This window comes from Anomaloglossus baeobatrachus, chromosome 11, assembly GCF_048569485.1.
Source record: "Anomaloglossus baeobatrachus isolate aAnoBae1 chromosome 11, aAnoBae1.hap1, whole genome shotgun sequence".
NCBI lineage: Eukaryota > Metazoa > Chordata > Amphibia > Anura > Aromobatidae > Anomaloglossus > Anomaloglossus baeobatrachus.
This window is the reverse complement of record NC_134363.1, coordinates 169288546-169310584: the sequence shown is the minus strand read 5'-3', so window position 1 is coordinate 169310584 and position 22039 is coordinate 169288546. Positions and strand designations below refer to the sequence as shown.

General features: G+C 53.3%; 1 protein-coding gene across 3 annotated transcripts in view; it reads left to right on the top strand.

Annotated features, from left to right (window-relative positions):
* KMT2A (lysine methyltransferase 2A) overlaps positions 1–22039 on the top strand; it is a 387559-nt gene that overhangs the window by 103915 nt on the left and 261605 nt on the right. For all 3 annotated transcript variants that reach the window (XM_075328635.1, XM_075328633.1, XM_075328634.1), the window contains exon 7: positions 21317–21724. In XM_075328635.1, the coding sequence (XP_075184750.1) occupies positions 21317–21724 (408 nt within the window). The remainder of the gene's footprint in view (positions 1–21316; positions 21725–22039) is intronic.

The window sequence follows — 22039 nt, the reverse complement described above, 5'->3', positions numbered from 1 at the left end:
TTTCACACCAGCGTTGACTACGTTTTGCCATCGGAGTGGTCCAATTCGTGGCTCTTCCCTTGGGGTTAGCCACGGCCCCTCGAGTATTCTCATTGGGGCTGCTGTGATTAGGGTCCTGCACCCCTAGGGATTGGCAGTGATCGTTTGCCCTGGACGGCCTTCTTCTCGGGGCTTCATCCAGTGTAGACTCTTAGCAGAGTACTTCGCTTACTCTCGCCACTCTAACTTATTCGGGTGGCTTGTCATTCTGTTCAAGTCCACTCTGACTTCGAACCAGAGGTTCTCAGGGACGCAATTCAAGACTCTGTCGGATCTTGTAAAGTTGCTCTTAGTCGATCAGTAGTCCCTCCGCTGGCGGTCGACGTCGTTCTATCAGACACCAAATACAGGTGCTGGTCAGACGGTGGCGTCAATGGAAGTGATTCCTTGCCCAATTTCTCCTGCGTCCTCTGAGACTGGATGTTTTCCGCTGCACACGCGAACTCCCTCCTTCCACGGGGTGGTGGCTTTGCCACTGACCAGGGGCTCGTTTTCAGTGGTGGTTTCGGCCACTCTGTCTCAGGGACTTCCTGGCCCCGTCCCGGGTGACCCTCACCAGGGTGCTGGTCTTTCCGCCTTGGGAGCAGTATATCTCCATCAATGGGCTGGAAATCAGAGCTGTATTTCTAGCTCTCTAAGCCTTCACCATCTGTTGGCGGCTAGGCACATTCGAGTCCAGTCGGACAACGTGACAGCGTTTTCCTACATCATCTTCCAGGGCGGGACACTCAGCCGCCTGGCAATCTTAGCGCCTCAACATTCTTCAGTGGACAAGGGACTCCTAGTCCACCGTATCCGCAGCCCACATCCTAGATGTCAAAACTGCGAGGCAGACTATTTCAGCTGTCCAACCGTGGTCCACAATCCACAGGTTTTGCGGTAGACACACTGGTTCATGTTTGATCCCAGCTTCGTCTCTACCTCTTGCCCAGAGTCCTGCGCAAGATCAGTAAAGGGGGCCGTCGGGTCATTCTCTTACTCCAGACTGACCCAGGCAGGCTTGGTACCCTGACCTGCTCCTTCTGTCCGTTGGGTTGCCATGGCATCTTCCGGACCGTCCAGACCTTTTCTCAAAAGGTCCGTTTTTTTCCGTCAGAATTCTGGATTCTCAGATTGACGGCGTAGCTATTGAGTCCTGGATCTTGGCGACTTCTGGTATCCTTCCTGAAGTCATCTCCGCTATGACTCGAGCCCCAAAGTGTCCTTGGACCTTTTTAGCCTTGCCGACCCTCCTGTCCCTTCCACAGTCCGGTCTACAGCTAGAACTATCCCTCATTAAGGGACAGGTCTCGGCTCTGTCAGTATGTGCCAGCGGCGTATCGTCCGGCTGGCTCCGGTGCGCTCCTTTAAGGGCGCATCTCACATCATTCCGCCTTTCCGGCGGCCTATGGAGCCCTGGGGCCTTAATCCGGTCCTCCCGGTTCCCGGAAACCCCCCTTTGCGCCTCTTAGGCAGGTTTCCTTGTTTCATCTTTCACAGAAAGTAGTCTTTCTGGTGGCTAGAATTTCCCGCCAGGGAGTTCTGGCTGCACTCTCTCTGAGTCACCCCCTTTTTGGTCTTTTGCATCAAGACAAGGTGGTCTCCGTCCGACTCCGGACTTTTTTCCTTAAGGTGGTTACTGCTTCCACCTTATCCGGGGCAATTTTCCTGCCTTCCTTTTGTCCGGCTCCTGTTCATCGCTTTGAGGAAGCGTTGCATATCCTGGATCTGGTGCGGGCGCCCCGGATCTATGTGTCTCGCACCGCCGTTATTAGGCGGTGCACCTCTCTCTGGTACTGACTGCTAGTCAACGTAGCGGTCTCTCGGCATCTAAGCCGACCCTGGTTCGTTGGCTTAGGTCGGCCATTTCCGAGGCCTGCCAGTGTACTCAAGTGCCTTCCCCGCCGGGGATCAGAGCACATTTGATCAGACCTGTCGGTGCCTTTTGGGCTTTCAGGCGCCAGGCTACGGCTCAGTAGGTCTGTCAGACTGCAGCTCGAATTAGTCTGCATACTTTTTCGAAGCTCTATCCAAGGCATGCTCTTGCTTTGGCAGACGCGGGCTTGGGCAGACGCATCTTTCAGGCGTCTGTCGCCCATTTGTGAAGTTGGGTTTGCCTGCTTCTCAGTTGTCTGTTTATTCCCACCCATGGACTGCTTTAGGACGTCCCATGGTCTGGGTCTCCCATAGGAACGATGAAGAAAAAGAGAATTTCTTCGGCGCTCTATTGGGAGACCCAGACGATTGGGTGTATAGCACTGCCTCCGGAGGCCACACAAAGCAATTACACTAAAAAGTGTAAGGCCCCTCCCCTTCTGGCTATACACCCCCAGTGGGATCACTGGCTCACCAGTTTTTCTGCTTTGTGCGAAGGAGGTCAGACATCCACGCATAGCTCCACTGTTTGTAGTCAGCAGTAGCTGCTGGCTCTATCGGATGGAAGAAAAGAGGGCCCATATAGGGCCCCCAGCATGCTCCCTTCTCACCCGCGGTGGTGCTTGTAAGGTTGAGGTACCTATTGCTGGTACAGAGGCTGGAGCCCACATGCTGTTTTCCTTCCACATCCCCTGGAGGGCTCTGTGGAAGTGGGATCTTGCCGGCCCCCAAGCCCTGGGGCCGGGCTCCATCCACAGACCCAGAGAACCTGCTGGATTTGGAGCGGGAGTGCCGTTCAGGGACAAGGCCCTGCAACTTTCAGGTACTCTGTGTCCCCGGCAGGCACAGACACTCTCAAGGCTTGCTGAGCGTTATAGTGCGCCGGGGACAGTAGCGCTGTACGCTGGGGTTAGGTCACTGCAGCTTTGCTGAGTGACGTTACATGTTGGGAACTACTGCGCCGACCGCTCCTGGAGCGGCGGCGCAGCTGCGACTTGTGGTGCGCCGGGGGCTTTGCGCCGACCGCGCTTTTACGGCGGCGGCGCTTCTAACTTTAGCCCCCGGCTTCTGCGGCCTAGCGCCGCTTCGTTCCCGCCCCCACCCTGTCAATCAGGGTAGGGGAGAGACGCTGCTCAATTGGCAGCGCCGAGGGCTGGAGCTTTATTTACATGCTCCAGCCCTCTCACTAGGCACAGGGGGAAGCAGACTTCCCGCTCTTCGTCGGTGTACGCCCAGGGCCCGCCCCCCCTCTCCACAAGGACGCCGGCAGCCATTACACATGCGATCTGGCTGGGGAAAGGCAGCAGGCTCTGGGAGACCCAGACTAGAGGGATTTCTGGCGACCACACACCGCTCCTAAGCGGGCGGTAAGCTGCACAGTAGTGCTGGCCCCACTAGTGCCTCAGTGATATATTAGTGTACTTCTTTCTTGGTACCATATATATATATATATATATTTATATAGTGCACTGTAAGGTCGCTTCTTGGCTGGACACCCTGTACTGCTCTGAGGAGGCAGCAACATGTCATCCGCAAAACGCAAGGCTGCCAAGGCACGGGCTGTGTACACTGTTTGTACTGCATGTGGGGCTGATCTACCGGCAGGCTCCAATGATTCACATTGTGTGCAATGTTCAGTCCCAGTGGCACTTCGTCAGCCAGAGCCTATTGTGGTGGTAGCCCAGGCAGAGACGCCTGTGAACCCTGCCCCGGTGACGGGGACAGACTTTGCAGTGTTTGCTGATAAAATGTCTGAGACTATGACAAAAATCCTGGAGACCTTGCAGGCCAGGCCAGTTCCTCAGACCATGGACACTGCTGTGTCTATGCTCTCCGGTCCCCCTCAGTTGGAACTAATCCGTACTTCAAGGGGGTCTCAAGCATCACAAGCTGAAGTCTCTGACTCAGATGACAGTCCCAGGCAGCCTAAGCGAGCTCGCTGGGAAAGACCCTCGACGTCATCACACTGCTCAGGGTCTCAGCGAGAAGAGTCTCTCTGTGATGAGACTGAGGACGGTGATCAGGATTCTAATCCTGAGGCCCCTCTCAATCTGGATGCCCCTGATGGTGACGCCATGGTTAATGACCTTATATCGGCGATTAATAGACTGTTGGATATTTCTCCCCCAGCTCCTTCAGCAGAGGAGGCAGCTGCACAGCAGGAGAAGTTCCATTTCCTGTATCCCAAGCGTAAATTAAGTGCTTTTTTGGACCACTCTGACTTCAGAGAATCAATCCAGAAGCACGACGCTCATCCAGACAAGCGTTTCTCTAAACGTTCTAAGGATACCCGTTATCCTTTTCCCTCTGAAGTGGCCAAACGCTGGACCCAGTGCCCAAAGGTGGATCCCCCAATTTCCAAGCTTGCGGCTAGATCCATAGTCGCAGTAGAGGATGGCGCTTCACTTAAAGATGCCAACGACAGACAGATGGACCTTTGATTAAAATCTGTCTATGAAGCTATCGGCGCGTCGTTTGCTCCAGCATTCGCGGCCGTGTGGGCACTACAACCTATTTCAGCTGGTTTAGCACAGGTGGATGCTATCATGCATCCAGCAGTGCCGCAGGTGGCGTCCCTAACTTCGCAAATGTCTGCGTTTGCGACCTATGCTATCAATGCTGTCCTAGAATCTACGAGCCGTACCTCTATGGCGGCCGCCAATTCTGTGGTTTTGCGCAGAGCCTTATGGTTAAAGGACTGGAAAGCAGATGCTGGTTCCAAAAAATGCTTAACCAGCTTGCCATTATCTAGAGACAGACTGTTTGGTGAGCCATTGGCTGAAATCATAAAACAGTCCAAGGGTAAGGACTCTTCCTTGCCACAGCCCAGAGCAAGTAAACCTCAACAGAAAAAGTGGCAGTCGAGGTTTCGGTCCTTTCGAGGCTCGGGCAAGCCCCAGTTCTCCTCGTCCAAAGGGACTCAGAAAGGACAAGGGAGCTCAGATTCCTGGCGGGCTCACTCACGCCCCAGGAAAGCAAATGGAGGAACCGCTTCCAAGGCGGCTACCTCATGACTTTCGGCCTCCTCCCTCCGCATCCTCGGTCGGTGGCAGGCTCTCCCGCTTTTGCGACATTTGGCTGTCACAGGTCAAAGACCGGTGGGTAACAGACATTTTGTCTCGCGGGTACAGAATCGAGTTCAGTTCTCGGCCTCCAATTCGGTTCTTCAGAACCTCCCCACACCCCAACCGAGCAGATGCCCTGCTGCAGGCGGTGGACTCTCTAAGAGCAGAAGGAGTCGTGATCCCTGTCCCCCCTCAGGAACGGGGGCGAGGATTTTACTCCAATCTCTTTGTGGTTCCAAAAAAGGACGGCTCCTTCCGTCCTGTTCTGGACCTAAAACTGCTCAACAAGCATGTGAACGCCAGGCGGTTCCGGATGGAATCCCTCCGCTCAGTCATTGCCTCAATGTCCCAAGGAGATTTCCTAGCATCAATAGACATCAAAGATGCTTATCTCCACGTGCCGATTGCTACGGAGCACCAACGCTTTCTGCGCTTCGTGATAGGAGACGACCATCTTCAGTTCGTGGCTCTGCCATTTGGTCTGGCGACAGCCCCTCGGGTGTTCACCAAGATCATGGCAGCAGTGGTAGCAGTCTTGCACTCTCACGGACACTCTGTGATCCCTTACTTGGACGATCTACTGGTCAAGGCACCCTCTCAGGAGGCATGCCATCTCAGCCTGAATTTTGCACTGGAGACTCTCCAGGCGTTCGGGTGGATCATCAACTTCCCAAAGTAAAATCTGTCACCGACCCAATCACTAACGTATCTTGGCATGGAGTTTCATACTCTCTCAGCGATAGTGAAGCTTCCGCTGGACAAGCAGCGGTCTCTACAGACTGGGGTGCAGGCTCTCCTTCAAAGTCAGTCGCACTCCTTAAGACGCCTCATGCACTTCCTCGGGAAGATGGTGGCGGCAATAGAGGCGGTTCCGTTTGCGCAGTTTCATCTGCGTCCACTTCAATGGGACATTCTCCGCCAATGGGACGGGAAGTCGACATCCCTGGACAGGAAAGTCTCCCTTTCCCAGACGGCCAAGGACTCTCTGCAGTGGTGGCTCCTTTCCACCTCATTATCACAGGGAAGATCCTTCCTACCACCGTCCTGGGCGGTGGTCACGACAGACGCGAGTCTGTCAGGGTGGGGAGCAGTGTTTCTCCACCACAGGGCTCAGGGTACGTGGACTCAGCAGGAGTCCAGCCTTCAGATCAATGTTCTGGAAATCAGAGCAGTGTTTCTTGCCCTTCTAGCCTTCCAGCAGTGGCTGGAAGGGAAGCAGATCCGAATTCAATCGGACAACTCCACAGCGGTGGCATACATCAATCACCAAGGGGGGACTCGCAGTCGGCAAGCCTTCCAGGAAGTCCGGCGCATTATGATGTGGGTGGAAGCCACGGCCTCCACCATATCCGCAGTTCACATCCCCGGCGTAGAAAACTGGGAAGCAGACTTCCTCAGTCGCCAGGGCATGGACGCAGGGGAATGGTCCCTTCACCCGGACGTGTTTCAGGAAATCTGTCGCCGATGGGGAAGGCCGGACGTCGACCTAATGGCGTCCCGGCACAACAACAAGGTCCCAACCTTCATGGCACGGTCTCGCGATCAAAGAGCTCTAGCAGCAGACGCCCTAGTGCAAGATTGGTCGCAGTTCCGGCTCCCTTATGTGTTTCCACCTCTGGCACTCTTGCCCAGAGTGCTACGCAAGATCAGATCCGACTGCAGCCGCGTCATACTCGTCGCTCCAGACTGGCCGAGGAGGGCGTGGTATCCGGATCTGTGGCATCTCACGGTCGGCCAACCGTGGGCACTACCAGACCGACCAGACTTACTGTCCCAAGGGCCGTTTTTCCATCGGAATTCTGCGGCCCTCAACCTGACTGCGTGGCCATTGAGTCCTGGATCCTAGCGTCTTCAGGCTTATCCCAAGGGGTCGTTGCCACCATGAGACAGGCTAGGAAGCCCACGTCTGCTAAGATCTACCACAGAACGTGGAGGATATTCTTATCCTGGTGCTCTGCTCAGGGAGTGTCTCCCTGGCCATTTGCATTACCTACCCTTCTTTCTTTCCTGCAATCTGGGTTAGAAAAAGGTTTGTCGCTCGGCTCCCTTAAAGGACAAGTCTCGGCGCTATCCGTCTTTTTTCAGAAGCGTCTAGCACGACTTTCTAAGGTGCGCACGTTCCTACAGGGGGTTTGCCATATCGTTTCCCCGTACAAGCGGCCGTTAGATCCATGGGATCTGAACAGGGTACTAGTTGCCCTCCAGAAGCCGCCCTTCGAGCCTCTGAAGGAGGTTTCACTTTCTAGACTATCACAGAAAGTGGCTTTTCTGGTAGCGATCACATCTCTTCGGAGAGTGTCTGAGCTAGCAGCGCTGTCTTCCAAGGCTCCCTTCCTGGTCTTTCACCAGGACAAGGTAGTGCTGCGCCCCATTCAGGAGTTTCTCCCGAAGGTGGTATCCTCTTTTCATCTTAATCAGGATATCTCTTTGCCTTCGTTTTGTCCTCATGCAGTTCATCGGTATGAGAAGGATTTACATTTGTTAGATCTGGTGAGAGCACTCAGAATCTACATTTCCCGCACAGCGCCCCTGCGCCGTTCGGATGCACTCTTTGTCCTTGTCGCTGGTAAGCGCAAAGGGTCGCAGGCTTCTAAGGCCACCCTGGCTCGATGGATCAAAGAACCAATTCTTGAAGCCTACCGTTCTGCGGGGCTTCCGGTTCCATCAGGGCTGAAGGCCCATTCTACCAGAGCCGTGGGTGCGTCCTGGGCATTGCGACACCAGGCTACGGCTCAACAGGTGTGCCAGGCAGCTACCTGGTCGAGTCTGCACACTTTCACCAAACATTATCAGGTGCATACCTATGCTTCGGCGGACGCCAGCCTAGGTAGAAGAGTCCTGCAGGCGGCAGTTGCCTCCCCGTAGGGGAGGGCTGTCTTTGCAGCTCTAACATGAGGTATTTCTTTACCCACCCAGGGACAGCTTTTGGACGTCCCAATCGTCTGGGTCTCCCAATAGAGCGCCGAAGAAGAAGGGAATTTTGTTACTTACCGTAAATTCCTTTTCTTCTAGCTCTTATTGGGAGACCCAGCACCCGCCCTGTTGTCCTTCGGGATTTTTGGTTTGTTTGCGGGTACACATGTTGTTCATGTTGAACGGTTTTAAGTTCTCCGATGTTACTCGGAGTGAATTTGTTTAAACCAGTTATTGGCTTTCCTCCTTCTTGCTTTTGCACTAAAACTGGTGAGCCAGTGATCCCACTGGGGGTGTATAGCCAGAAGGGGAGGGGCCTTACACTTTTTAGTGTAATTGCTTTGTGTGGCCTCCGGAGGCAGTGCTCTACACCCAATCGTCTGGGTCTCCCAATAAGAGCTAGAAGAAAAGGAATTTACGGTAAGTAACAAAATTCCCTTCTTTGTTACTTACCGTAAATTCTTTTTCTTATAGTTCCGTCATGGGAGACCCAGCACCCTCCCTATTGCCTGCTGGCAGGTTTCTTGTTCCGTGTGTCTTCATCGGCTGTTATTGTTGTAGACAGACGTTCCGGTTCTTCCGGATTTTACTCTGTCTCTTCTTGTGGGTGGATGTCCTCCTTCAGCTTTTGCACTAAACTGGCTAGGACTGGCTAGCAGGGGGTGTATATGCTAGGAGGGAGGAGCCACACGTTTGAGTGTAGTAACTTTGTGTGTCCTCCGGAGGCAGTAGCTATACACCCATGGTCTGGGTCTCCCATGACGGAACTATAAGAAAAAGAATTTACGGTAAGTAACAAAATTCTCTTTTTTCCTATCACAAGGAGTTCGAGGGCATTTTATCAACAGAATGGGGGCATCTGGAAAGGCATTTCCAGAAAATAAAGTGAATGGATCTCCTGTATCCTTTAAGTCCCAACCTCTTGAAGGTGCAGCAGAGTCCCCGGTTGTTGATATTTCAGTATCTCGGTTAGCCACCAATATGATCCTTCTGTTTCTGGATTGTGTCTCTCTCAAGTATCTGAATGATAGGCACATTAAATCTCTGGCAAAACCTGCATTTGATGTCAACGGCACATCTTCCTGCCCAATTATTGCTTCCGCCTGGGTCTCAAAATGTATCTGTGTGTGGGGAAAGCTTCTTTGGCAAAGGATCCTCTCAGGCCCTCCCCCTGACGAACTGGCAGACCAGATTTCCCGCGCCGGGAAGCATCTTCTTTCTGCATTTCTTGACCTAGTGGCCTCATCTGCAGTACTGTCCAGCAACCTCGTGGCTACTCGAAGAGTTCAATGGCTTAAGGCCTAGAACATGGATGCGACTTCGAAGAAGTATCTTGCCACTCTTCCTTTCTTTTTCGCTCTATTGGGAGACCCAGACAATTGGGTGTATAGGCTATGCCTCCGGAGGCCGCACAAAGTACTACACTTAAAAGTGTTAGGCCCCTCCCCTTCTGCCAATACACCCCCCGTGCTCCCACGGGCTGCTCAGTTTTTTGCTTTGTGCGAAGGAGGTCAGACACGCACAGCACAGCTCCACAGATTAGTCAGCAGCAGCTGCTGACTAGGTCGGATGGAAGAAAAGTGGGCCCATATAGGGCCCCCAGCATGCTCCCTTCTCACCCCACTTTTGTCGGCGGTGTTGTTAAGGTTGAGGTATCCATTGCGGGTACGGCGGCTGGAGCCCACATGCTGTTTTTCCTTCCCCATCCCCCTTAGGGCTCTGGGTGAAGTGGGATCTTATCGGTCTCCAGGCACTGAGACCGGGCTTCATCCACAACTCCTGTGGAGCCTGATGGATAGGAGCCGATACCGTTCAGGGACATGGCCCTGCATCTTAAAGGTACTCTGTATCCCTATGGGGACCGCGCACGGCATCACCTCAGCTTTGCTGGGTGTGCTTGTGCACCGGGGACCGCGGCACTGACCGGGTCTATATGTGCCATTACACACTCAGCGTCGCTGAGTGTGTTTATATGTAAGGGCTACCGCACTGACCGCCGTTGCCACGGGACACTGCGGCGCGGCTGGGACTTGTAGTTCGCCGGGGACTTTCACGCGACCGCGCTTTTACGGCGGCCGCGTTTATTACTACAGTCCCCGGCTTCATTGCGGCCTAGTTTCCCTTTTTTTCTCCCGCCCTCAGCCCTGACAGGCAGGGGAAGGGCGGGACGCTGCACGGAGCGAGCAGCAATGAGGGCTGGAGTATGATTTTCATGCTCCACTCCCCTCACTGTGCACAGTATGAGCGCCCGTTTCGCGCTCTTTCTAGGCCACGCCCACAGCTTCCTCAGCTCGTCAGGACGCCGCAGCCATTCCTGTCAGCTCCACCGACGCTGCAGAGAGGGACATATTCATGGGAGACCCAGACACGGTCTCTGGTGGCCTCACAACCGCTTAGGCGGCTGGTAAACAGCACATGTGGTGCTAGCCCCATGGTGCTGTATTGTATGGGTACATTATTTGTGTACTGTATATAATTTACACTGTATGAGCACAGTTCTTTCTGGCTATATACCCTATTGTGTTACTCAGGGAAAACTATAGCATGGCGCCCATAAAAGGCAGGGGTGCCAAAACACAGGCTTATTATGTTGCCTGCGCCGCATGTAAGACTACAGGCAGGTTCCACTGACCCTCATTGTGTACAGTGTTCGACCCCTGTGACACTTCCTCAGCCGGATCCTCTGCTAAGAGGGGCCCAGGGGGAGCCACCTGTTGACACTGTCCAGGTGACGGGGACTGAGTTTGCAGCCTTTAAGGATCAACTCTCTGAGACTATGGCTAAGATACTAGAAGCCTTGCAGTCCAGACCGGTATCTCAGCAAAGGGACTCTGTTGAATCATTGTTCCCTGACCCCCCTCAGTTGGACCAACAATGTCCTCACGGGGTATCTCATACATCCCAGACGGAGGGTTCGGACTTAGAACCTAGCCCCAGATCGTCTAAGCGAGCCCGCTTAGAATTTCCCTCGACATCATATTGTTTAGGGTCTCAGCGGGGGGATTCTCTGGTTGATGATGCGGAAACAGCTGATCAGGATTCTGATCCTGGGAGCGCTCTCAATCTTAATTCTCCAGACGGGGACGCCATAGTGAATGATCTTATTGCATCCATTCATCAGTTGCTGGATATTCTTCCCTCAGCCCCTCCGGCGGAGGAGTCTGATTCTCAGCAGGAGAAATTTCGCTTCAGGTTCCCCAAGCGTACACAGAGTATGTTTCTAGACCACTCTGATTTCAGAGAGGCAATCCAGAATCACCATGCTTGTCCGGATAAGCGTTTCTCTAAGCGCCTTAAGGATACACGTTATCCTTTTCCCCCGGAAGTGGTTAAAGGTTGGATTCAATGTCCCAAAGTGGATCCTCCAATCTCCAGACTGGCGGCTAGATCCATACTTGCAGTGGAAGATGGGGCCTCGCTTAAAGATGCCACTGACAGGCAGATGGAGCTCTGGATGAAATCCATCTATGAAGCTATCGGAGCTTCTTTTGCCCCAGCATTCGCAGCCGTATGGGCGCTACAAGCTATATCAGCAGGTCAAGCGAAAATTGAAGCGGCCGCGCCACAAGTGGCTTCCATTACCTCCCAGACCTCGGCAATTGCGTCTTACGCTATGAATGCTGTCCTGGACTCTGTGAGCCGTACGGCAGTTGCGACCGCCAATTCGGTAGTAGTCCGCAGGGCCTTGTGGCTACGGGAGTGGAAGGCAGATTCCGCTTCCAAAAAAGCGTTTAACCGGTTTGCCAATTTCTGGCGACAGGCTCTTTGGCGAGCGCCTGGATGAAATCATCAAACAATCCAAGGGAAAGGATACATCCTTACCCCAGCCCAAGCAGAACCTCTCCCAACAGAGGAGAGGGCAGTCGAGGTTTCGGTCCTTTCGGGGCGCGGGCAGGTCCCAATTCTCCTCGTCCAAAAGGTCTCAGAAAGAACAAAGGAACTCTGATGCATGGCGGTCTAAGTCACGTCCTAAAAAGGCCATTGGGAGCACCGCTAACAAAGCGGCTGCCTCATGACTTCTACCTCCTCTAGTAGCATCCTCGGTCGGTGGCAGGCTCTCCCGCTTTTGCGACACCTGGCTGCCACAAATAAAAGACCGCTGGGTGAGAGACATTCTGTCTCACGGTTACAAGATAGAGTTCATCTCTCGTCCCCCGACTCGATTCTTCAGGTCTTCTCCGCCTCCCGAGCGAGCCGAGGCTCTTCTGCAGGCGCTGGGCACTCTGAAGGCAGAAGGAGTGGTGGTCCCTGTTCCTCTTCATCAACAGGGCCACGGTTTTTACTCCAACTTGTTTGTGGTCCCAAAGAAGGACGGGTCTTTCCGTCCTGTCCTAGACCTGAAACTTCTCAACAAACACGTAAAGACCAGGCGGTTCCGGATGGAATCCCTTCGCTCCGTCATCGCCTCAATGTCCCAAGGAGATTTCCTTGCATCGATCGATATCAAAGATGTACGTGGACCCGGCAAGAGTCGTCGCTTCAGATCAATGTTCTGGAAATTCGGGCAGTGTATCTTGCCCTGAAAGCGTTCCAGCAGTGGCTGGAAGGCAAGCAGATCCGAATTCAGTCGGACAAATCTACAGCGGTGGCATACATCAACCACCAAGGCGGCACACGCAGTCGACAAGCCTTCCAGGAAGTCCGGCGGATTTTGATGTGGGTGGAAGCCACGGCCTCCACCATATCCGCAGTTCACATCCCAGGCGTGGAAAACTGGGAAGCAGATTATCTCAGTCGCCAGGGCATGGACGCAGGGGAATGGTCCCTTCACCCGGACGTGTTTCAGGAGATCTGTTGCCGCTGGGGGGTGCCGGACGTCGACCTCATGGCGTCCCGGCACAACAACAAGGTACCAACGTTCATGGCACGGTCTCAAGATCCCAGAGCTCTGGCGGCAGACGCCTTAGTTCAGGATCGGTCGCAGTTTTCAGCTCCCTTATGTGTTTCCTCCGCTGGCACTGTTGCCCAGAGTGTTACGCAAGATCAGGGCCGACTGCCACCGCGCCATCCTCGTCGCTCCAGACTGGCCGAGGAGGTCGTGGTACCCGGATCTGTGGCATCTCACGGTCGGCCAACCGTGGGCACTACCAGACCGACCAGACTTGCTGTCTCAAGGGCCGTTTTTCCATCTGAATTCTGCGGCCCTCAACCTGACTGTGTGGCCATTGAGTCCTGGATCCTAGCGTCTTCAGGGTTATCTCAAGAAGTCATTGCCACTATGAGACAGGCTAGGAAACCAACGTCCGCCAAGATTTATCACAGGACGTGGAAAATTTTCCTGTCGTGGTGCTCTGCTCAGGGTTTTTCTCCCTGGCCATTTGCATTACCTACTTTTCTGTCCTTCCTTCAATCTGGACGGGAAAAGGGTTTGTCGCTCGGTTCCCTTAAGGGACAAGTTTCAGCGCTCTCTGTGTTTTTCCAGAAGCGCCTAGCTAGACTTCCACAGGTACGCACGTTCCTGCAGGGAGTTTGTCACATCGTTCCACCTTACAAGCGGCCGTTAGAACCCTGGGATCTAAACAGGGTGCTGATGGTTCTTCAGAAACCACCATTCGAGCCAATGAGAGATATTTCTCTCTCACGCCTTTCGCAGAAAGTGGTTTTTCTAGTAGCAGTCACTTCACTTCGGAGAGTGTCTGAGCTAGCAGCGTTGTCGTGCAAAGCCCCTTTTCTGGTTTTTTCACCAGGACAAGGTGGTTCTACGTCCGGTTCCGGAGTTTCTCCCTAAGGTGGTATCCCCCTTTCATCTCAATCAGGATATTTCCTTACCCTCTATTTATCCTCATCCAGTTCACCAATGTGAAAAAGATTTGCACTTGTTAGATCTGGTGAGAGCACTCAGACTCTACATTTCTCGTACGGCGCCCCTGCGCCGCTCGGATGCACTCTTTGTCCTTGTCGCTGGCCAGCGTAAAGGGTCACAGGCTTCCAAATCAACCCTGGCTCGGTGGATCAAGGAGCCAATTATCGAAGCTTACCGTTCGGCTGGGCTTCCGGTTCCCTCAGGGCTGAAGGCCCATTCTACCAGAGCCGTGGGAGCGTCCTGGGCTTTGAGGCACCAGGCTGCGGCTCAACAGGTGTGTCAGGCGGCTACCTGGTCGAGCCTGCACACTTTCACGAAGCACTATCAGGTGCATACCTATGCTGCGGCGGATGCCAGCCTAGGTGGACGAGTCCTTCAGGCGGCGGTTGCCCACCTGTAGGAAAGGGCCGTTTTACGGCTCTCTTACGAGGTATTATTTTACCCACCCAGGGACTGCTTTTGGACGTCCCAATTGTCTGGGTCTCCCAATAGAGCGAAAAAGAAGAAGGGAATTTTGTTTACTTACCGTAAATTCCTTTTCTTCTAGCTCTAATTGGGAGACCCAGCACCCGCCCCTGTTTTTTTGTGTACACATGTTGTTCATGTTGAATGGTTTCAGTTCTCCGAGTTTCCTTCGGATTGAAGTTAAACCAGTTTATAATTATTTTTTCCTCCTTCTTGCTTTTGCACCAAAACTGAGCAGCCCGTGGGAGCACGGGGGGTGTATTGGCAGAAGGGGAGGGGCCTAACACTTTTAAGTGTAGTACTTTGTGCGGCCTCCGGAGGCATAGCCTATACACCCAATTGTCTGGGTCTCCCAATTAGAGCTAGAAGAAAAGGAATTTACGGTAAGTAAACAAAATTCCCTTCTTTCAGGGTTTACATCTTTTTGGAACAAAATTGGATCAGATTATATCCGATGCTACCGCCGGAAAGAGTACTTTTCTTTTCCAGCTAAAACCCAAGTGTCCTCTAGCCAAGAGACGCACCATGCATTTTTATCCCTTCTTTCATCAATGGCAATCCTTTCTTCCGTTGCATTGGCTGATCCTGACAACCGATGCTAGTCTCTTCGGATGGGGCGCTGTGTTTCACCAATTCATGGTGCAGGGATGCTGGGAACCCCAGAAGTCCTCCCTCCCCATTAGCATCTTAGAGCTCAGGACCATTTATCTTTCCCTTTGTCACTGGCAGAACCGTGTGTTGGGCAATCCTGTGCGCATTTAGTCTGATAACGCCACAGCCGTGGTATTCATCAGTCACTAAGGCAGAACCCGGAGCAAGTCAGTAGCGGTGGAAGTTTCTCGTATCCTCTCATGGGCTGAGCAGAGGATTGCATTGACAACTGGGCCGCCAACTTCGTAAGTTGCAAAGGGATTTCCTCAAGCAAATGGTCTCTGAATCTGGAGGTCTTTAGTCAAATCTGCTACAGGTAGGGCATTCCCGACATCATTCAGAATGAACAGGGACTGCTGTTGGACGTTCCATGGTTTCCTGTGTCCACCAATGAAGCAAATGAGACAAGAGGATTTTAGGTACTCACCGTAAAATCCCTTTCGCAGATCCTTCATTGGAGGGGCACAGCTCCCATCCTTGTATAACGTTTTTCTTTATCGTTCCTATGGGAGACCCAGACCATGGGTGTTTAGCTTCTGCCTCCGGAGGACACACAAAGTACTACACTTAAAAGTGTAGCTCCTCCCTCTGAGCTTATACACCCCCTGACGAGCAGACTTAGCCAGTTTATCGCTTTGTGTTCAGGAGGCATACATCCACACATGCATTCTCATCTGATTTTTGATTTTTTCAAAGAGTTTGAAGAAAAGCGGGTCCAAGTCTGGACTCCCGGCATGTCCCTTCTCACCCCACTGTGTCGGCGGTGTTGTTAAGGTTGATTCCAAGGCTGGAGCCTTACATGCCGTGCTCCTTCACCATCCCTCCTGGGCTCTGGCTTGAAGTGGGAGCCAGCACGGTCTCCATGCTTGGCAGGAGACCGGTCTCCATCCGCAGCCCTTCAGGACCCTGCTGGACCGGAGCACTCATCCCCAGGGACTTGGAGCCCTGCGTCTCAGCAAGCTAAGTACCTGAGACGTTTATATATTGGGGGTCCCTGTACTTTATTGTTGTGGGAGAGTGTGCTGATTGTGTTTTATGACATTTCGCCGGAGGCCTAGTTTCGGTTTCACTGCCCTCGCATGTCACTCATGCAGAGGGACAGGCTCGGCTCCGCCCGGCGGCCGTTCTACACAGGGGAGGGACACTCCCCACTGCAGTGTGTGTCCCCTCCCCTGTAGGTCTCTATGGCCCTCCAGATCCCGCTCCTCAAGCAAGTCCCGCCCCCTCTCATCGCTCCGGCGGCCATTTTCTCAGCGTTCTCTACTGCAATCAGTCATTGCAGCGCTGGTCTGCAGCATCTCTGCTGAGGTGCTGTGCTTGGGGGTCCGGGCTTCGGGATCTGGAGGGCACACAACACCGCTCCAGCGGTCTGGTAAGCCACAACCGGTCTCCGGTTGTGGACCTCTGATTATACTCTCTGGGGTTCATTCTCTGGCAGAGCCCCCACTCCAGCAGCATGTCTCACACGAGGAGCAAGGCTCCAAAGCTTTATTCAGTATGCACTGCATGTAAGCTCCTGCTGCCTGAACCGAGCATATTCCCACATTGTGATGCCTGCTCTAACCTGGCGGTGCCTCAGCCTGGAGTCTCACCCCCAGTGGTCTCTCAGGCTGCTCCTGCTCCTGTGGCTGAACCCCCGGCTTGGGTAGAATCCTTTTCTAGGTCTATCTCCCAGTCTTTTGCTGACTCCATGGGACTTCTGTCCAGGACTTTGCTGAACATGCATCAGCCCCTTTCACAGGGTGCCTCTGCTGCTAGGGGTCTCTCAGGACCGGAGCTCACTGAGGATTCATCATCTGGTCCCAGACCCCGTCCTTCTAAGAAGAGACGCAGGGCTCCCTCTCCTTCCTCGTCCCGCGGCTCTAATTCAGGAGCTGACTCGCAGGACGAGGAGGATGCCTTTACGGGGGGCTCGGAGGTTAACTCCATGTACCCCATTGATCTGTCCGAAAGTGACTCAGATGTTAGTGATTTGATTGCGTCCATTAATTCTGTACTGGATCTCAATCTGCCAGTATCAGAGGAGCAACCCTCTCTGGCAGAGGAGCACCAGTTTACCTCGCCTAAGAGAGCAAGGAGTGTGTTCTTTAACCACTCCAGTTTTCAGGCCGCTGTGACCAAGCCCAGGGCCTGTCCTGACAAACGCTTCCCAAAGTGAGGTTCTGATGACCGCTTTCCCTTTCCACCTGAGGTGGTCAAGGAGTGGGCTCATTCCCCAAAGGTAGACCCCCCGGTGTCTAGACTCTCAGCCCGGACCGTTGTATCGGTGGCTGATGGCACCTTTCTTAAGGATTCCACTGACCGCCAGATTGACCTTCTGGCCAAATCCGTATATGAAGCGGCGGGGGCCTCGTTCTCCCCGACTTTTGCAGCAGTGTGGGCTCTCAAAGCCATCTCTGCTTCTCTAGAGGGCATGCATTCCCTCGCCAGGGAATCTATGCCCGAAATGGTTACCTTAACTTCCCAAGCTTCAGCTTTTTCATCCTATGCCATGTCTGCCATGCTGGAGGCTTCTCACCGCACTGCGGTGGCTTCGGCTAATTCCCTCGCTATCCGCAGGATCTTGTGGCTTCGAGAGTGGAAGGCAGATGCTTCTTCAAAGAAGTACCTTGCTGGACTCCCTTTTGCTGGGTCCCGGCTGTTCGGTGAACAGCTGGATGAAATTATTAAGGAAGCTACTGGCGGGAAGAGTACTTCCATGCCACAAACCAAAACCAGGAAACCTGTCCAGGGCAGGATTCAGTCGAGGTTTCGTTCCTTTCGTTCCTCCAACTGGTCGTCCTCTATGCCCTCGGCCTCGTCCACTAACTCAGCCAAGGACCAGAAATCCAACTGGCGCCCAAAAGCGCGTCCACAAAAGACCGCAGGAGGTGCTGCCGCCAAGGCAGCCTCCTCGTGACTATCTGTCCGCGCCAGCAACGTCCTTAGTCGGTGGCAGGCTCTCCCACTTTGGCGACGCGTGGTTTCAACACGTCTCCGATCAGTGGGTGAGGGATATCATCTCCCACGGCTACAGGATAGAATTCTCTTCCAGCCCGCCAAACAGATTTTTTCTGTCAACTCCCCCCTGCTCCAAGGTCGCCGCCTTCTCTCAGGCCGTGGCATCCTTGCAGGCCAACGGAGTAATTGTACCGGTTCCCGCCCGGGAACGGTTCAGAGGTTTCTACTCAAATCTCTTCCTAGTCCCCAAAAAGGACGGTTCCTTCCGGCCCATCCTGGATCTCAAGCTTCTCAACAAGCATGTTCAGGTGCGGCATTTTCGCATGGAGTCTCTGCGATCAGTCATTGCCTCAATGACCCAAGGGGATTTCCTGGCATCCATCGACATCAGAGATGCCTATCTGCATGTGCCAATTGCAGTTTCACTCCAGCGTTGGCTACGTTTTGCAATCGGAGAGGAACATTTCCAATTCGTGGCTCTCCCCTTCGGGTTGGTCACAGCTCCTCGGGTATTCACCAAGGTCATGGCAGCAGTGATTGCGGTCCTGCACCTACAGGGGTTGGCAGTGATCCCTTACCTGGACGACCTTCTAGTCAAGGCTTCATCCAGCGTGGACTGTCAGCGGAGTGTCTCGCTCACTCTCGCCACTCTAGCCCAATTCGGGTGGCTTGTCAATCTTCCCAAATCCACTTTGACTCCGACCCAGAGTCTCACGTACCTAGGGATGCAGTTCGAGACTTTGCCGGCACTTGTGAAGCTGCCCTTAGTCAAATAGCAGTCCCTCCAACTGGCGGTGCGCTCTCTGCTGAGGCCCCGCCGTTATTCCCTCAGGCGCCTGATGCAGGTGCTGGGTCAAATGGTGGCGTCAATGGAGGCTGTTCCCTTTGCCCAGTTCCATCTGCGTCCCCTGCAGCTGGACATTCTCCGCTGTTGTGACAAGCGACCTTTCTCCTTGCACAGGTTAGTGGCTCTGTCGCCACAGACCAGGAGCTCTCTTCAGTGGTGGCTTCGGCCCCTCTCTCTGTCCCAGGGGCGCTCCTTTCTGGCCCCGTCCTGGGTGATCCTCACCACGGATGCCAGTCTATCCGGCTGGGGAGCGGTATGTCTCCACCACTTAGCGCAGGACACTTGGACTCCGTCCGAGTCAGCCCTTTCGATCAATGTGCTGGAAACCAGAGCCGTGCTTCTGGCTCTCCTAGCTTTTCACCATCTGCTGGCGGGCAGGCACATCCGAGTCCAATCAGACAACGCGACAGCGGTTGCCTACATCAATCACCAAGGCGGGATACGCAGCCGCCTGGCAATGTTGGAGGTACAACGCATCCTTCAATGGGCGGAGGACTCCAAGTCCACCATATCCGCAGTCCACATCCCAGGCTTGGAAAACTGGGAGGCAGATTATCTCAGCCGTCAAACCGTGGACAGTGGCGAGTGGTCCCTGCACCTGGCAGTTTTTCAGTCAATCTGCCGCAAATGGGGCACTCCGGACGTGGACCTAATGGCATCTCGTCACAACAACAAAGTTCCCGTTTACGTGGCTCGCTCCCACAATCCTCAGGCATTCGCCGCGGACGCTCTGGTTCAAGACTGGTCCCAGTTTCGTCTGTCCTACGTGTTTCCCCCTCTAGCTCTCTTGCCCAGAGTCCTGCGCAAGATCAGAATGGAGGGCCGTCGAGTCATCCTCATTGCTCCGGACTGGCCCAGGCGAGCTTGGTACCCAGACCTGCTCCATCTGTCCGTAGAGGTGCCGTGGCATCTTCCGGACCGTCCAGACCTTCTCTCACAAGGTCCGTTTTTCCGCCTGAATTCTGCGGCTCTCAAATTGACGGCGTGGCTCTTGAGTCCTGGATCTTGACGGCTTCTGGTATTCCTCCTGAAGTCATCTCCACTATGACTCGGGCCCGTAAGTCTTCCTCCGCCAAGATCTATCACAGGACTTGGAAAATTTTCCTGTCCTGGTGTCGCTCTTCCGGCCATCCTCCTTGGCCATTCTCCTTGCCGACCCTTCTGTCCTTTCTACAGTCCGGTCTGCAGCTGAGGCTGTCCCTCATCTCTCTCAAGGTACAAGTCTCAGCTCTGTCAGTGCTGTTCCAGCGGCGTCTCGCCCGGCTGGCTCAGGTCCGCACCTTCATGCAGGGCGCGTCTCACATCATTCCGCCTTACCGGCGGCCCTTGGATCCCTGGGACCTCAATTTGGTTCTCACGGTTTTGCAGAAACCCCCCTTTGAGCCTCTTAGGGAGGTTTCTTTGTTTCGTCTTTCACAGAAAGTGGTCTTTCTAGTGGCCATAACTTCCCTCAGGAGAGTCTCCGATTTGGTTGCGCTCTCTTCGGAGTCACCTTTTTTGGTTTTTCATCAAGACAAGGTGGTTCTCCGTCCGACTCCGAACTTTCTTCCTAAGGTGGTCTCTCCTTTCCACCTTAACCAGGACATTACCCTACCTTCCTTTTGTCCGGCTCCTGTTCATCGCTTTGAAAAAGCGCTGCATACTCTGGATCTGGTGCGTGCTCTCCGGATCTATCTGTCTCGCACCGCTGCTCTTAGGCGGTGCACCTCTCTTTTTGTGCTAACCACAGGTCGGCGCAAGGGCCTCTCTGCTTCTAAGCCGACCTTAGCCCGTTGGATTAGGTCGACCATTTCGGACGCCTACCAGTGTTCTCAGGTGCCTCCCCCGCCGGGGATCAAGGCACACTCGACCAGAGCTGTCGGTGCCTCTTGGGCTTTCAGGCACCAGGCTACGGCTCAGCAAGTCTGTCAGGCTGCCACTTGGACTAGCCTGCATACCTTTTCAAAGCACTACCAAGTGCATGCTCATGCTTCAGCAGATGCGAGCTTGGGCAGACGCATCCTTCAGGCGGCTGTCACCCATTTGTGAAGTTAGGTTCTGCCTACTTCTTAGTTTTTCTGTTTATTTCCCACCCATGGACTGCTTTGAGACGTCCCATGGTCTGGGTCTCCCATAGGAACGATAAAGAAAAAGAGAATTTTGTTTACTTACCGTAAATTCTTTTTCTTATAGTTCCGTATTGGGAGACCCAGCTCCCTCCCTGTTGCCTGTTGGCAATTTCTTGTTCCGCTTGTTTTTCACCGGCTGTTGTTGTTGACAGAGTCTCCGGTTGTTCCGGTTCTTGCTCTGTTTTTACTTGTGGGTGGCTATTCTCCTTCAGCTTTTGCACTAAACTGGCTAAGTCTGCTCGTCAGGGGGTGTATAAGCTCAGAGGGAGGAGCTACACTTTTAAGTGTAGTACTTTGTGTGTCCTCCGGAGGCTGAATCTAAACACCCATGGTCTGGGTCTCCCAATACGGAACTATAAGAAAAAGAATTTACGGTAAGTAACAAAATTCTCTTTTTTGTTGTTCTCGGCTTCATTTTTGTTTTACTATTGCTTCTTCACTAACTGATTTGCTTTTTGTCAGTCGATGAATGTACCATGCTTAGGAGGAGCTAACTCTTTTATTGCCTAGTCTCGGCCTCCTCGTGGCAGCATACACCATGGTTTCTTGTGTTCCCCAATGAAGTCTCAGAGAAAGGGATTTTACGGTGAGTACCCAATATCCTCTTATCTGATTTCTTCTTTTTTTAAAGCTGCAAAAAGAAAAGAGAAGAAATCCAGAATGGCTGAAAAGAAGGAGGTTGTCGCTGTGAAGCCTACAGTAGAACCCGTTTCCAAGACTCTTGTAGCAACAGAAACAATTACCCCATCTCCTGTCACGGAAGAACCTCCCGTTTCTCCTCCTTCACCTCCAAAAAAGAGTGATCCTCCTAAGAAGGTTGTAGAGGAGATACCTGAGGAGGAGAACCAGCCTGCACTTACCAACGAGGTGAAGCAGCCTCCTACTGTACGAAAAGTCTCAAAGCAACTTTACCCTCAGCCTCCGGTCACTCAGATCCCACCCCCAACTAGTCCACCACCAACACCTTCTCGTAAAGAAGTTCCCAAATTAGGTTCTTCTGAGCCAAAGAAGAAACAGCCTTTTGTCCTTCCGGAGACAGGTGAGACAACTATGCTTACTGAAATTATTATTTTTTTTTTTACTTTTTTCTGATTAGAGAAAAATTTCCAGGCATCCCATTCTCTAAGGGAGTTAGGGTAGGTGATAGACTGAATAGTTCACCACCAACACCCTCTCGCAAAAAAGGCCCCAGATTAGAATTTTCTGACTTGAAGAAGAAACAGACTTTCTTCAGCGCTCTATTGGGAGACCCAGACGATTGGGGTATAGCTACTGCCCTCCGGAGGCCACACAAAGCACTACACCAAAAGTGCAAGGCCCCTCCCCCTCTGGCTATACCCCCCCCGTGTATCAC